Source organism: Hylaeus volcanicus, chromosome 2 (assembly GCF_026283585.1).
Source record: "Hylaeus volcanicus isolate JK05 chromosome 2, UHH_iyHylVolc1.0_haploid, whole genome shotgun sequence".
NCBI lineage: Eukaryota > Metazoa > Arthropoda > Insecta > Hymenoptera > Colletidae > Hylaeus > Hylaeus volcanicus.
The window spans coordinates 8,482,459-8,498,582 of record NC_071977.1 but is presented as its reverse complement, the minus strand read 5'-3'; the positions used below and the strand labels follow the sequence as shown (position 1 = coordinate 8,498,582).

The following is a 16,124-nucleotide window of genomic DNA, read 5'->3' as shown; positions in this document are numbered from 1 at the left end:
ACACAAATCGATCATCTCCACTTTTTGAAAGATCTTAAATTTAAGTGTCAAAACACTTGGTATAGACAACTTTTTATATTTATAATTATAATCGCATTTCTTAACTTCTTGTTTCATGGAGTTAATCGATTTGTGCAATGAATGGCTCATTACATAGATTGCATAGGAAAACAACTTTAGCAGAGTATTAAAAATAGTAAGGTCTTGACAACACCTACGGTCTCCGGAGTGTAGTTTGAGAAACACTGACAAGTAGCATTATCGCCGCAAAAGTGTAATTTATGGTCAAAAAAAATTTCTCCAACATTGAAATCCTACCATACCGTTTACTTCTTGGTTAAATTTTGAACAGATTCCTTCTCTGGAAAAGGGTTGCAGTGCGTACCGACGCGATCCACAAAAGCGTGCTATGATAATTGGTCCGGAAAATAAAATTCCTTCGTCACGATTCGAAACAAGGTCCCATAATCAACCGCTAACAGTGTTTTCGTCGATTCGGCGCGCGGGCATTTACGAAATCGATGCTCATAAACAAGTTTGCTTCGTTACAGGTCTAGAATAATTGTTCCCCCTTCTCCTTTATCACAAAATCCCCAATTGCAAGCCCCACACCAATTAACCGGCAGCCCCGCGTGACACGCCTCTTTTCCAACCCTTTAATTGCCGCATTTCCTCTCCGACTCATATCTCCGGTTTCCGTTCGAGCGCGAAACCCTCCCACCGATTCAGCCGATTTCCCTCGTATCGATTCCTCCGCTGACGCGTCCCAAGCCGCGATCTCCAGCTCCCTATTCTATCTCCCCAGGAGTCAAGAAGCCTCCCCCCCCCCGCCGCGAAACGCGTACAGTACTGTTCGTTTGAATTGCCTCGTCAGTATTTGTCATAAATGTAGTTTCTATTTATTAAAATTTAAGGAAACATTTAGTATATTTCATAGTGCACAAACTACAGCTATTCATTTCTTCCATTTAAATGTTATGTCTCTTATGTATTTAAATCTGCCAAATATTTACTATAAACAAATAATTCTTCGGTATATTTTAAAACACTGAAGAGATCCACAAATTGAAATATAAGCTTAGGATACCACGTAACAGTTGTTCTTTGTTTATTCAAAGCAATAGGTTTTTATTCAAAGCTATTCGAACGAACACCACGGTAGAGCTCTCGTGAAACGATTAATCAGTTCGATCAGCGGTCTTACCTATCGCCGGAAACGAGTTGACTGCCACATTTGCTGCAGGTGAAGCATTTCTGGTGAAACACCGATCCACCCGCCCTCATCACCAGTTCGCTGGCAGGTATCGCGTTGCCGCAGCCCGAGCAGGCACCGCTGCTTCCGAACATCCTGGAACAATCGCGAATAGCGTCGATTAATTAGGCCGCAGTGATTACCTCTGCGTTATTATCGTCGCGGAAGACGAGCGACGGGCTCCGATGGAAACGCTCCCGTTCGATTCTAATTTGCAGAACCGTTCGCGAAGGACGGCGAGCCCGTCGAGTGTTATTCGAATAAAAGGTTAATTCGACGAAATCGAACCGTCGATCTGGATCGTCGATCTGATCGAGTTCGTAAAATTGGCCAGCCTGGATCTTTCAAGCGGGAATTCCCATTCATCGAGCGTGGTGTTAAATTACTACTTTGAACAGGAAGAGATGAGTTTAGTTTGGCTAAACAATGCTCGTTCAAAAATAAAGTAAATTAATCGTATAGATTTAGAAAACGTTTAATTAATTTTAGTACTTAAACGAGTACGAGTTTCGTTTATCCTAAGACGACATGGTCGAAAGAAGTTCCTCGATCGAGTTCAAAATTAAACGGTGCGTTCAAACCTAATTGCGTGCATAACGTATTCGATATCGAGGGTTTATATCCATAAATAAATAATAACGATAATTATTATCATTATATCACTCCATATTCGCGGAAATTAATTATTTCTACCTCTATCGATGCTTCATTGAGTTACACGGCTAGCTGAATATTCTAATGAGTCTAGATTTATGTCAGCTGCGCATTATGAATTCAACAATGTTGACAGAAAGCTTATATTTTGCAAAAACATAAATGGCCGTACATGCTAAACAGATATTAAATATATATTATCCTTGATTATCCCACATGATCGAAGCATTAACAACGCTGTTTCCGTCCAAAATGGATATGTTTAATAACCTATCGAAACAATATACCAACCCTGACTCATTATGCATTATTGGAGACCAATTGGGGGGGTGGCAGCAAATAGTTTTCACAAATATAGTTCAATATTTCGCGTATATCGAGCCTGACATTTGTATAAATATTCAAACTAATAATTAGACAGGGGTGCTTAATCTACACAGGTTAATATTTTCTTGTCGCCACGCTCGTGGGCAGTGCCCTTAACTAATGGGACGTTTCTCCCTTGAATAACAAAGATTTATCGAGTTGATTTACGCTTTTTAAAACATTTTTATTTCAAAACATATTTTGTATATCTTCAGAACTTTATTATTTTCGTGAGTACTCGGTATTAGACACGTAAAATATCTGCCGATCGCGAATTAAAAATTGCTATCCCAATAGAATGAATATTCCAGGAGGATCACCCTCCATTTCAGACTCTTGAAGTATCCAGCCATTCTTTTCCAAGGTGTATTCGCAAGACAACGCAACGTAGCGCGAAACCGAGTCCACGTAACTAGACCACGACTATTAATCCGAATATACAAATTTATCACCCGGGGTTGAAAGGTGGCGCCCGTCGTAGGGGCGGAAAATCCTAGCGGTCGGATGGAGCGAGAAAGGCGACCAATTACGGGCGAGCGGAGGGCTCAGAGGATGACATTCATCGGAGCGGTTTCAACGCCGGTGCCAGAAGAGCGATAGACACGAGGCGTTTCCAATTAAATCTTGCGCCGGTCTCGTCGCGCAAACACTTTCTAACTAAATGAGGTTAGGGCAGTGGTAACAGAGAGCCCGGGCGGCCGTGTAGAATCCTATATTCACCTCGCCCGGTTCCTTTCTTCTTTTCACCCTTATTATACCCCCGTCGTCCCGGCTGGGCGTTTCAGTCGTTTTAAACGAGAGCTGCTCCGATTATAATAAGGCGTCGCGTATAATTGTCGCGGTGCGGCGTCTTCGCTCGCGGGTACCTCCCCTACACCTGTCCTTCTCCCTTCCTAAGCGTTCACCAACTACCCCCCACCCTGGCGCTCTAGTCCTGGAAAGAGTAGAAAACAAGCAAAGACAGAGAGAAAAGGGGGAGGGCAACCGGAGAAAATTTTTGCAGCGGATTCGCGGCTTTCAGCCGGGAGGAGCTGCTCGCTCGCGGATGTCGCGTCGCGCGCTTTTGATCCCTTTTAAACAGTGCTTCCCAACCTTTTCTACGTCACGATACACTTAGGCCGAGCTGACAGGTTCACGGCACACTTTTCTCAGTTGTGGTAACGTCGTCAAGACACTTTTAAGTTGTTTGGAGTTTACTAGATATTATTAGAGGGGGGTAGTAAATTGTGTTTCTATTTGGGGGGGGGGGGGGGTAGGAAAGTTGGAATGGGGGGAGATTGTTGAAGATGAAGGGAAAGTTTAAGATTGGTAGAGGATGGACAGTACTGTTTGAACTGCTAACTGTTAAAATTTATATTAACGCAAACGATTGTTTCCGCATAGTTACTAGTTTAGCAGCCACAACCCAAGAATGTTTTCTGTAGTATATCTGCCTATCTAAGAAACGGCAGACTGATTTTCCCAGCAAATAAATCTTTCATTAACGCATTTCAAATTATTTTTACGACACGTACTTTCGTCGCGGTGCGACAGTGTGCAGCGTCACACCTGTTGGGAAGCACTGGCTTTAAAACAAGCACGCCTCCTTTCAGGCCGAACGTCGTTAGCAGTGCTACACCGGCCGGCGAGTTAATAAATTGTGCGCTCTTCTGTTGGCTTCGCAATTAATACGCGGGACATAATTGATCATGACGCGGTACTCATTCCTGGCGCACGTCGGAGGAGCCTGGAAGGAATTGTAGGTTTGTCTTTAGGGAGGTTAACAGCCCTGGGCGCCTGAGGACAATCATTATACCGAAAGAAAAGTAAAGGAACAGTCTGCACATTTTTATTTATTTCGAGAGTATGTTTCTTTGTATTTATCGTTAATATCTGCAGGGGATGTGTGGGGTATGGATCTTTACGTAGCGTATTCTACCGTTCATTGCAGAACTTTTCATCCTAAGTAGGGATATTTAGTTTTACTTTTCTTTACTTCACAATTTATTTTTGTTATATCGACTACACTTACATGCGCGACTCTAATATTTTGTTTACCAGAGTATTATCCTTGAAAGCGCACTACTCGATACATGAAAATTCAATGTTTGAAAAAGTAAATCTCTAATCAGGTGCATTTTTCTCCAAACACGATTTGTTCAATTTCCTCGAAGTGAGTTCAGTTTTCCGCAGCCCCATCCTGCTCGCGTCTTTTTGACTTTCCTTAATTCTCCGAGAGCGTGAATTCGTTCTCCAGTGAAAAAGACGACGGCCAGAATGGGGGGATTAGCGAAAGTGGAGACACTCGGAAATTTCATCCTCCTGGAACAATGATTTCCTCAGTTCGTCGATCCCACGTTACAAAATACATTGTAAACGTTCCTCGTAGCGACGAAGTCTGAGCGCCCGTGGCGCGCCTCGAATTCCAGAAAGGCTCCCTTCCGAGCACGGCCCCGAAACGTCGCGAATAAAGCCGCGGCCAAGGCGCGCTATCTCTCGAGATTGCGAATAATCGGCTTTATAAAATGTTCAGCGCTTGCAGCCAAAGCTTTATAGGTTCCTATAATCTTTAAATGTATGCCCCCGGCCCCCGGCCCGCGGACGCAGGGCGGTGCACGCGCGACGCTCGGCGTCGGGGTATTCGCGAGCGCGTCATTAAAATTCCACGCTTTATGATCAGCAGCCTTTTCTGAAACGGTTATTAATAGCGGCACGACCCGCAGCAATTAAAATAATCAATGTTAATATTTGGGTTAAGTGTGTTCCGGCTTAACATCGTGTATTGAATGTAAAAAGGAGAACCAGATGAAGGGAGATTGAAAAACCTAACGGCGCTGGCCTGGGAAACGTCGCGATCGAGATAAATCTAGGCGAGGAAATTAAATTAACGTTTAATTGCGCGTTCTTTGGCGATTTGATTTTGGGGTAGTTTATTTTTCTATAATTGATTTTCAACCTTGACAGAGGACTATGCAGTCAAAATCTCAGGCTTAGAAATTTCAATTTTCATCATTCATCTTCAGTATTCATCTGAAGAGTCAGAATAAACAAGATCTATGGGTCTACCGAAGGCACGCATATTTAGTTACACTCAAACGTCCTCGCCAGAATGAATTGCCTAGAATGTACGACACATCGACTACAGACCACGAGATCCAAACAAAAATAGACCCAGCTACGCGGAGACATAATTGCGATCACTCCTATAAAGGCTTCTATAAAGACTGATAGAATTCATCACTTTCACTATTAAAAGAGTAAACTAAATCTCAACTTTGGAACTTTCAAGTCTCGAATGATCGATAAACGAACAGCTTATTATGGTATTTGCTTCTCTTTCCACTCTCATAATCAATATTTTCTCTATACCAGTTAGCCACCTGACACGACGCAATTAAAATAATCAACGTGAACATTTGGGTTAAGTGTATCCCAGCTTAACACGGCGCATTGGAAACGAAAAAGGCGAAAACGAGAAGAGGGGAAATTGAAAAGCCAAGCAACGCGAGGCCTGAGAACGTCGAAAACGCTCGGCGTTGTTCGATGGAGTCGATGAAATATCGGCCCTCGGAGCCGAATTAATGGGCATTTCCACCGTGACAAGCAAAAGGACGCGCTTAGAAAAAAAAATAGTCCTCGGCCGGTGCCGATAATATATTTTCCATTGTTCGCCGCGAGTTGGCTGCCATTTTTATTTCGCGACGAAAATATATAGCACCCCCGATAAAAATTCTCTGACGTTCAGAGACGAATCGAAACGGCGAAAAAGAGTTCTGACGTTTCCAGAAGAATCATGTTCATTCAGAATATTGAACATGGTACATACAGTCAGTCTCATAAGTATTCGTACCCTCTACGTCTATCGAACAAGTTAGTCTAAATTAAATAAAAGGTTTGATGTTCCCTGAGATTACTCAAAATAATAAAATATAATGATAATCCCCTTTTCCAAATAGGAAGACGCAGAATCAACGACTCTTATTAGAGCCTCGATTGCATTCTCGCGTGAAATCCTCCCCATCGAACATAAATTCGTGTTCTCGCAGAATTTTTGATTTTCGTCGCGCAGCATCGCCCCGGAGCATTATGTTTATCGTGAATATCGAGGACGTTCTGTAAACTTTCCAAGGATTAACAATCTTGACGCCGACCTTCCTCCGCGAAGGTCTGCCTCTCCCTCGCCCCTCTCCGATATCCCAGAGATTAGTTAAAATGTGTTCGCCACGGTCAAATTAATATCCATCCATTAGCATTATGCGCGCCGCTATCTCGGGGCCAATTTCCTGGAATGTTCGCGTCAGGTGTTCGATTACGGACCAGACGATCTTAACATTTTAGCGTTCCCCTTGACATTGCGGATCTCCACCGCGGACGCATCAATACCGCGGGGCTTGTATCTTCGTTAATGGCGGCTAATGCTTGCCGAACGTTGTCAGCAGCATACCGTTGCCTCGTAAAGTTCGCTGTTTAATACCACAATTAGCCGTGTTACGATACGCAGGTATGTCGAAACGAGCGCGATGTTGCTTTCCACGGTCCCACGGGACGTTTCGGCCGAGTACTCGACCACGGGGGGATCGACGAACCCTTCCCGCAGTAATTAATCCGTTCGATTCGCAGATCGGTATCACTGGGTCAGTGCGACCCAACTTCTTGAAAATGGGAGGTCGAGCATTTTTTCTCACCTCGGATAAAAGAAACTCAACCTCGGATAAATTCAAGTCATGCTAAAGATACATACATCGATATTAATGTATAAAATGATTTATCAATGCGCAACAACCACCTCCTACTAGGAAAAAAATTCCAAGTAGACTCTGCACACACCAATCTTTGCGAAGCTTTCACTGGGAATCATCCTGTTCTTTTACAACAACAAAATAACCACATCGAATTATAGACACCGATTGCCTAGGACAAAGAACATTAATTTTCAGACAGCACGCTGAAAAGATTCTCACAGTGTAAATAGTTTATAAATGGTGCCACTTCAAGCAACACTCAACGCTCGGTGGAGGCTTTTTAACAACAACAAAAAGATAAAATAATAACCGTTCCCCGTCTTCCGTCCGCGAACAAAACCAAGCAGAAACGGCCTTTTTCCAGCGTTTCGAGGCATGCGATTCTATTTGCGGGCTTATTTATGCCAGATAACAGGGAAGTGAAAACGAGAAAGCGCGCGAGGAGAAAATGAAACAAAGTTCTTGCCCGGGGAATATACATATGTTGGGAGTGGTTGTGTGTTTAATTGCATCAGATACAGCGGCGGTCGGGTTTGCATACTCGAAGGAGATCGACTGCGATCGAGAGGCTCGAGTCGAAGAAAAAGAGGCGCAAGACAAAAACCGATGGGAGGGAGAGGCTCGAGATAGGAGGAAATCTCTCCACGGTTGATTCTGTCTCCGTGCTTTCTCATTAATTTACGACGTCGCTTGAACACCTGTAATCGTTCGTCGTCGAGCGAAAACCCTGCAGCTTATACAGGGTGTTCAACCATTGGTGGCCACGAGGGATGAAGTTGAACCACAGCTTTGTTTCGAAATGAAAAATAATTAAAATTTCTGCCGGTATCTCTCAGATTCATTTATAATTGCGCGAAAGAAATTTCTTTTATGAATTTGCTTTACGAAATTAATTAAATAAGTGTACTGTGCAGTAAAGTATGCGCAATAAAACGTCTCTTCATAATGTAACATGACTTGATATTCGTTACACATGTTTTCGCTACTGTATTTTTATTTCGTGATTTGGTGATTGTATAATAAGAAATTTCTGTATATAATTTTTATGTGTGTTCATTTGTGGTTAAGCATCCTGTATATATTGTCGAAACAAACTTTTACCCGTCTACGAGCGCGAAACTACTGCCAAGCAAATTTTCTCCGGAATGTGAAAGGCCTCCCACATTTATATTCGTGCGAGTCCGTGTGATGGCGACGCACACGCGTCGAACGGAGTTGGCCCGTTCCGCCTTCGGGGAACACGTATTGTAGGGGGAAGGACAGATCAGTCCTGTAAGGAATCGCGGAACGTACTGGGTCAGGTGTTTTAGTCAGCCTTCCTAAAGGGTTCCACCAAAATAATCACTCGACACATCGATCTACACACTACGTTGCTCCTGATAGCACAAGAAGAGAGGAATGATCATAACACAGACTAATTTTTCTATAAACGCTTCATTTTCGTGGAAATCAGTTTCGAAGGTATTCGGGGCTCTCGAAACCAATTTCCCCGCTAACCAATCCACTGTACAAAAAAATCGTACTCTACGCTTCCGATTAATTTTTCTATTTAAATTCAAAATCCTCTCCATCGACTACCTCGCATTTTAATTATTAATGCAGCTGCAAAGTCCAGTCCTCTATTTTCTAACGAATCTTAAGCATATCTGCCTTCCAGCGCACTATACTCTTTTTTCCAATCGTCGCGAAACAATTCCAACCGGCATGATACCATTCACCAAAAGTATGGCATCCACCGATGGTTAAAATGTATGGTAAACTCGGTCTCGATTCAGCGGAACGATTCTGAACAGCTTCCATCTCCTGCACGTGGAACACGTGGCTTTTCTCTCGGTGTATGCAGGATCGTATTCGTTCAAGCGTAACGACTTGGACACAGATACTGCACCTGTATGCCCGTGTAACGTGCATACCGTGATACTTTATCGAAGACTATATATATAGAACGACTACAGGATGATGCAAAAGTTGCCATTCCTTAGAGAGACCCCGATGATCCTAGGACTCAATTGGTGGCAGTCGAGAGAATGTTATTTATTTCCATTTAATTTCATTGACATCAGAATTCGAAGAGAATTTATGTAGTAGAAGTTTATGCATTTGCCAGAGAAAGTTAATAACTTCCTAACATGTCACAAATCTTTGTCGAATTAAATAGTGACGGGTACTTAATTATTTTTTATGGAATATCTAGAATATTAATTTCTTCTAAAAAGTATTAGAAGCAATGGAATGAAAGTTTCTAATACCAAGCAATAGAATGATGAAACCCAATCCTAGAATTTCTTTTTTCCCACCTTTAACTGTTAATCGCGTCCTTTTAGTCGCATCTTATTTGAAATTGTTTCTAGCGGATTCATTTAAAAGCTTCCCCAGCACTGAGGCCAACCAATGGCGCAGACAAAACAAACGGGGAAGGAATGGAAAAACGAAGAGCTGGAATAATACGATCGACAGAAGCGAAACGCGGGAGAAAATTGTCTGCAATTTCTGACAGCCTTCAAAAAACGACGCGCACACGCGCATATATATCGATATCACATCGTCGGTCTGCGGAGCTCGAAAGGTTGCTACACGACGGATCGAATTGGATTCGAGGTTTCTCGTTATTAATTTAATTACCGCTTGACAGTTCCATAATTAAATTGCTAATTTATCTGTCCAGGATCTGGCCGATCGCGCGCGCCAGGCAGCTCGATGATTGCTCGCGAAATGACGTTTCAATTCTTCCTCCAATTTTCTACCTTCCCCCTTTTTTTGCTCCTCTACACTCTTCCACTCATTTTTTCTCCCCCTCCAGCGATCTCTGTCTCCTTTTTCTCGTTGTTTCTCTTCAACCGCTCGCTGCACTTGCGGGGGGAACGGTGGAAATATCCGATACCATTAACGAAGAAAGTATAGCGATTTTTGCGCTGCATTGAAGCGCAAATTCGGAGGAAAATTTTGAGAATTATTTGGAGAATTTTTACACGTGGAATTACGGTTATTCGCGAAGTTCATTTTCTCAGAAATAGAACACCGTAGAGAAAAATTACACTCCACAGTTTTAACTCATCTTTGTGCATAGATTGATTTCCATAAAAATAAAAAATATTGTACAAGTACTTCGATCTCAATATTCTGTATTACGTTTAAGAGTTCGAACTATATTACAATTCGAAACAATTTCATTTTGACCTTTTCATCGCCAGGTGGGTGTAACGCCTCGAGATGAGGCCCAGGCGGAATCACGATAACGCACGCGTAACTGGTTTCGCTCGAAACTGTTTATCATGTTCCCATTACATGCCCAATCGCGTTTTCTTCGGATTCAATTCGCCAAGTTCGACGAAGAAATCGCGCGTCTGATCGAGACGGATCCACGGGATCGCCGTACCGTGAACTTATTATCGCAATCGGCGATCGCGTCGCGGCGTTTCGATTCGACAAATACTTGCGGCCGTTCCTCTAACGGGTCCAGCAATTTCCGGGGACCGTTATAACGCCACGGTAAGAATCGTCGATCGGCTGCGTCGAAATGCAATTAATTACAATACATCAGGCGGCGGTTAAACGCTGAGAAAAGGCCGCTGGAATGCGGCTTAACTAAACGAAACACCTCCCGTTAACGTTTCATTATACCCGTTCAAGATGAATCATTCGCGTTGGCAAAAAGACGGCCGAAGAAAACTTGGAAGCTACAATGAATCAACGAAACTAAAATACATGGAATGAGGAACCAGTTAGAACAATATAATACGAGGTGACCTGTTATTGGACGGCTGATATGCAATTATTGTTATAGGAAAGTATACAGTTTTCTGATGAGAAGAATCCATTACTGAATCTCAAAGAATCGATTGGAATTAAACGTGGAATATTTTATATTAGAAACATGCTCATGCCTCTGAGTATACATGCTTGTAACATCAAACTGTCGCGCTACAGTGGCGCCACTAGTTTGCGTGCTCGCCGTGAGCTGAAATTGTCTGACCCTACAGTATTTTACTGTTATAGAGTACTGCAGCTCAAAATAGACGACGAACCTACCGACTAAAATTTCTTTGAATCGAAAGTGGCCCACCCTGTACACAACTGCATAAAAATCCCACGGTTTCCGCGACGACTCCATCGATTTGTTACCCGAAAGGCGACAGAGAAACCCCGTTAACGAAGACACGGACAGATTGATTAATGGAAAATACACAGGCACGCGGGAGAGAAATTCATCCGGGGCCGAGAGAGCCCATATCAAGGTTAAATACAGACTCTATACGAAGCGAACGTTTAATAATTTTAATGAGCAAAGTTCAGCGCGCGGCTTACTTAAGGAAGTAATTGGTGATTACAGCCAGCGGGTCGATCTTTAACGAGCAATCCGCGCTATTTCTAATTAGTTGATTTCACTAATAATAACGCGAAACGGCATTCGCCCGTCGTACCCCCGGCCCCCGCGAACTCCTGGCCCGTCAGAAGCCCAACCTCTCCAAGAGCCCCGGCGTTCCGTCGTCCGTCTCGCACGCAATTCATTTCGTGTCTCCGACCCCACCAATCTCGCGTCTTAATTATACGCGCGGTGTCAATCTTGCCGCGGTTAACGAGAATTTGTGCCGCGCGGAACGGTTTGTCATGGCCGCGTCGCTAATTAATACGACCGATTTACATACAATCCGGCATGCGTCGGGAGGGAACGAACGAAGAAAAAAAAAAATATCGATCGCGAAGGGTGATCCAGGACAAAGCTCGTAAATTCAGAACACCCCGGGTCTTTGGTGCTTTAAATAGTTCATCACGCAACCTGAAACTCGGACTATCGATTGGAGTATCGAGGGGAATTGTTTAGAAAAACTTGGAGATCGTGGATTGAGATGACGCACCGTGTAAATGTGCAGAATTTGTCCATTGTGCAAGAGTTTGAATTTTATTTTAACATTCGTGTATATGAATATAACCCGTTCACTGTTAGACAAAACTAAAGCGTCTTGCCTTGGGTTTTGACTAACCTTTTGAATTTATGTTTTGAACCATATAAATAATTTCGACGAATGTTTAACTGTAGTACTTTTATCCAGTACTGTTATGCCTACATTTCTTTGATACTTTGAGAGAGTAATCCGCGGGAACTTCAACAGCAACGGGTATACTTCTTCGGGGGTCTAATTGAAGGATAACCTAGAGCGAGGAAACGTACGCGGCGCGTCGAAATTGGAAAGCACCGTGATAGTCTGCGTTCCAATTTTTTCGGGGCGTAATCCATTCCACGGGCTCCCCCTTGCGTCCCTAAATCGGAGCGATTGTACGATCCGTAATAGCCGTAATTACGGCCATGCCGGGGCCCCATCTGCCACGCAAGACAATTAATAATCTAATCAGACGGGAGTGATTAACACGTTAGACACGGACAAATGCCGTGCGGAGGAACGACCGAGATGAAAAGGCGCCGTGCCAGCGAGCCTCTTTGTACGTCTCGACGAAATTGAGGAGAAGCATGATCACTCTCCAGAAAATCGCTCCTCGTGAAAAAGATGGTATGAAAAAACCGGGTATTATTAGATTTTCAAAAGCAAACAATTTGGGCGCGATTTGGGACGATGATTCAAAATTTCATTTGCATTTTGTCCATCATTTTATTATTACGAATCGCAAGTCTTGAAGAGAATTTAAAATAAAAATCTGTACAAACATTAGAAGGTACAAGTATTTTACTCGATTCGAAGCACTGCTATTTCAGTCGAAAATTAGTCGAATAATAATTGGTTTCTTGTAGAATTATGACTCGTTCGTAGGTTACGACTACTGAGCTTCTCCAATAACACTGAGATTGGATGACTCGCAGCAAATTTCTACGCAGATAGTTTCGCGACCCACTTTTCGGTCGTGACCCATAGGTTCAAAAGCCCTGACTGGTCTGCTATCACTCGCCTAAAGATATTATAATTGCTAACGCTGGAGGCTAATATGAATATTATCTATTAGTCTAACGAATGAGAAAATACGCGTAGAACTGACCCAAATTTTATGAGCCAATTAGACTATTAGAATTAGAATTAGAATTAGAAATTCTAAATAGAGATGGAGTTTAAATATTGACGAAAATATATAACTATGAGTGATGTACGAATGCGAGTAATTAAACTGTACAACACACTTCAAGTTATTACAAGTTATTATTATAAGGTCAAAGAGGAATGCCTATAAATTCACTTCGTTAATTAACACTCAAGTTATCAAACAGATACAAGGGTGGTTACTTGAAGGGATGTTTCCATGACGAATCTTCACTGATTCAGAAGACGCCTTTTTCACGCCTTGTACATCGACCTATCGACGCGGTCCGCGTGACTTGCCACGGGGTTAAATCATTTTCCCGTCGCCGCGTTAGGGCGAACGCGCAAGAAAGAACGGTCTCATGCGATCCGTATGAGTTACAAAGACGAGGCGTTTCGCCGAGACCGGGCATTCCGGAGGTTAATTAGGAGACGAAAGAAATGGGGAAAAAGCATAATAACGGGAGAATCGAGGGGCAAAAAGGAGACGCGGAGAACGAGCGGCAACGACGACGACGGCGACGAGAGGGACGAGAGGGGAGAGAGATTTTTATGCGCGATCTCCGGCCGTCTGGTCTGTGTAATTTCTTCTACTCGTTCTATCCGATCGACGCGACCGTCGGCCTCTAATTAGTAATTAAGGAGAAATCGAAAATGGAGCGATTCGGTCAAGCGGCTCGCATCTCCGCTCATTACGCCGCAAAGGATGCGCCTGGATCCGCTGCTCGGAGCAATTAAAAGTTGCCACGTCGATTCGTTTGAGAACCGTCCCCCCCGCCCGACCCCCCCCCCCCCCCCCCCGAAATAACCCCGACGAGCCACCCACTTTGATTAGGATTTTCGTGATACGAAAAATGATAAATACGAGGGAAAGATCAATAGAAACGAAGTAAATTTAAAATGGACACGATTTTGGCCTGGATGCAAATTTCGAATAACGAATGAGAGCTAAGCAACTTATTATATTAACATAGAACCCCAAGTATGTTAATAATTAAATAAAACTTTAAATGGTAACTATAGGTCCCCAGACTTTTGTTTCAATCGATAACATAAAATTCCAAATAAAAAGGAACCGGCGCACCTAACTGCCACGCAACTTAAAACTGTCATGAAAAATGCGAGGCATCGAGTAATAAAATGTTTAAACGTCCACCGTGGAGCTTTCGAACACCTGCTGGGATAAAGTAATTTCCTAACATAAAATATGAAACATCTCGTAAAGCATTACGTTTCCAATGGTCCCGTGCCTCTGTACTTTTATATACGGAATGATAAGAAGAATCGATTTGTATTAAGCGGGAGTACATGTTGGATCTATAAAAAAAATTATGGCATCGAGGTCTCTTTATTGTGGGATTCGATATCTCCTTGTAAAGAAGAGTATTATTTGACTTTATTCTATCCATTTGTCTCGAAATTGATTAGCTTTGCGAAGGATTGAGAATTTCGATGCTATATAATTGCATGCACTGTACGATTAAATTGAAGAAGCTATAGTGGGGAATGAAGAGGCCGATCGAAAAATCGTAGCGTTTTTTTCTTCGATCACGTTTTGTCGCGTTTAAGGACTCCGATGTAATAACCGTTATGTAAATAACGTTCGTGAAATATATTTTTAGGTAAACGGTTATCGCTTGGTCTTATCCATATTGTATCCACGTGTGTGTTACTATTACGAGCAATTTGAGCTTCCTATTATTACTGGCACGTTCGCCGTGTAATAATATGGCATTAAATCAAATTGCACGACCGGGATACCGGTGCGTTTCGTGCAAAAAGTCCCTTTTCTAATTGAAATTTGATTGCATCTGGAGGGAGAGAGAGAGAGGCGTACTTAATTAAGTGCCTCTGCAACGGGGCTCTCTTCCATCTCCGCGTAAAATTCGTCCATTGTTATTAAACGGCCTTGCGATTAAGGAACACATTTTCACGATTATTCTTCCTTCTTCTTTTCATTACTGGAATTGATATCGCGAAAAGGTTCGCTCGATCGACGATGCTCACGCGACACCGTTCCCATTTCTGTTTTTAGGTAAACAGGTTAATTTGGAAATGTATCCGAGAAAAAGAATAAACACAGAAAGTTCAAGGGAAACTGTAAGTTTTAGAAGAGTTATAAAACTATTCGTCACATCAGAAATAAGCAACTCTGTTCATTTTGGACAAATTAATAAATCTATGAAAAGCTGTAAACGAGAATAATATTTTATAAGTTCCAGGAAGGAAGAGGAATAGCGGAACGATCGATTGAAATACATTTACATGTGAAACAGAATGTGGTTGGATAATTACAATAATCTATACGCGAGGCCAAGGTTGGAAATAATTAACTAAATTGTTGAATATGGAAATGAACGAATGAACTCGACGAAAAAAAATTGTATTCCTTTAACTAACATTAGTCTCTTCGGTTATATACACGGAAGAAATCGCGAACGAAAGTACAAGGGTGTTTTTTAATCGCCCACTGGCGTATGACCATCGGGGGTGGCTCTCTCCGAACGCGGCAAACTTTGCGCGAATTCGAGCAAACGAATGAATATTTCATGCTCCTCCCGTCGAAGAATAGATCGCACGGATCGAGCAAATTGAATAGCGAATTATTACATTCCATGGTAGGGAAAATGAGTACCGCTTTCAGTGAACGGCAGAGGGGGCTGCGCGAAGGGGGAGCGAACTCGAAGGGGAGGGTTAAAACGTAATTCCAATTAGTTCGGACCCACTGTCTGCATCTGCTGCAACTATTCGGCACACGGTATACATACTGGGTGTCTACACAATCGAGTAAGAAAATCTACTGGCACATATTGCAGCTTAAAATAAACGAAAAGAAAGAAGTATGTTCTTCTATACTTCTTGCGTTTGTAGTAGAAGAGTATGAATGTGGACATGGGTGCTTCGACGTATCATTTCCTGTAGAAAATCATGCTTTAGAGAAGGTAACGATGGTTGCTAAGGAAATCCTCAGATTTTATTTACAGGTGCATTTACTGAAAATGTTCGCTAATGATAATGATTAAACAGGATGTTCATTACATCGTTTGATTAATAGTCAAGCCTCTACTGCTTGAATTTTGTTTATCTTTCGAGACAGAAATTAGT

The 16,124-nt window shown here is 42.6% G+C and overlaps 1 protein-coding gene across 4 annotated transcripts in view; it reads right to left on the bottom strand.

The window, feature by feature from the left end:
* Positions 1-16,124, bottom strand: part of LOC128872785 (LIM/homeobox protein Lhx9) — a 378,653-nt gene that overhangs the window by 6,557 nt on the left and 355,972 nt on the right. For all 4 annotated transcript variants that reach the window (XM_054115815.1, XM_054115817.1, XM_054115814.1 and 1 more), the window contains one exon: positions 1,205-1,348. In XM_054115815.1, coding sequence (XP_053971790.1) covers positions 1,205-1,348 — 144 coding nt within the window. The remainder of the gene's footprint in view (positions 1-1,204; positions 1,349-16,124) is intronic.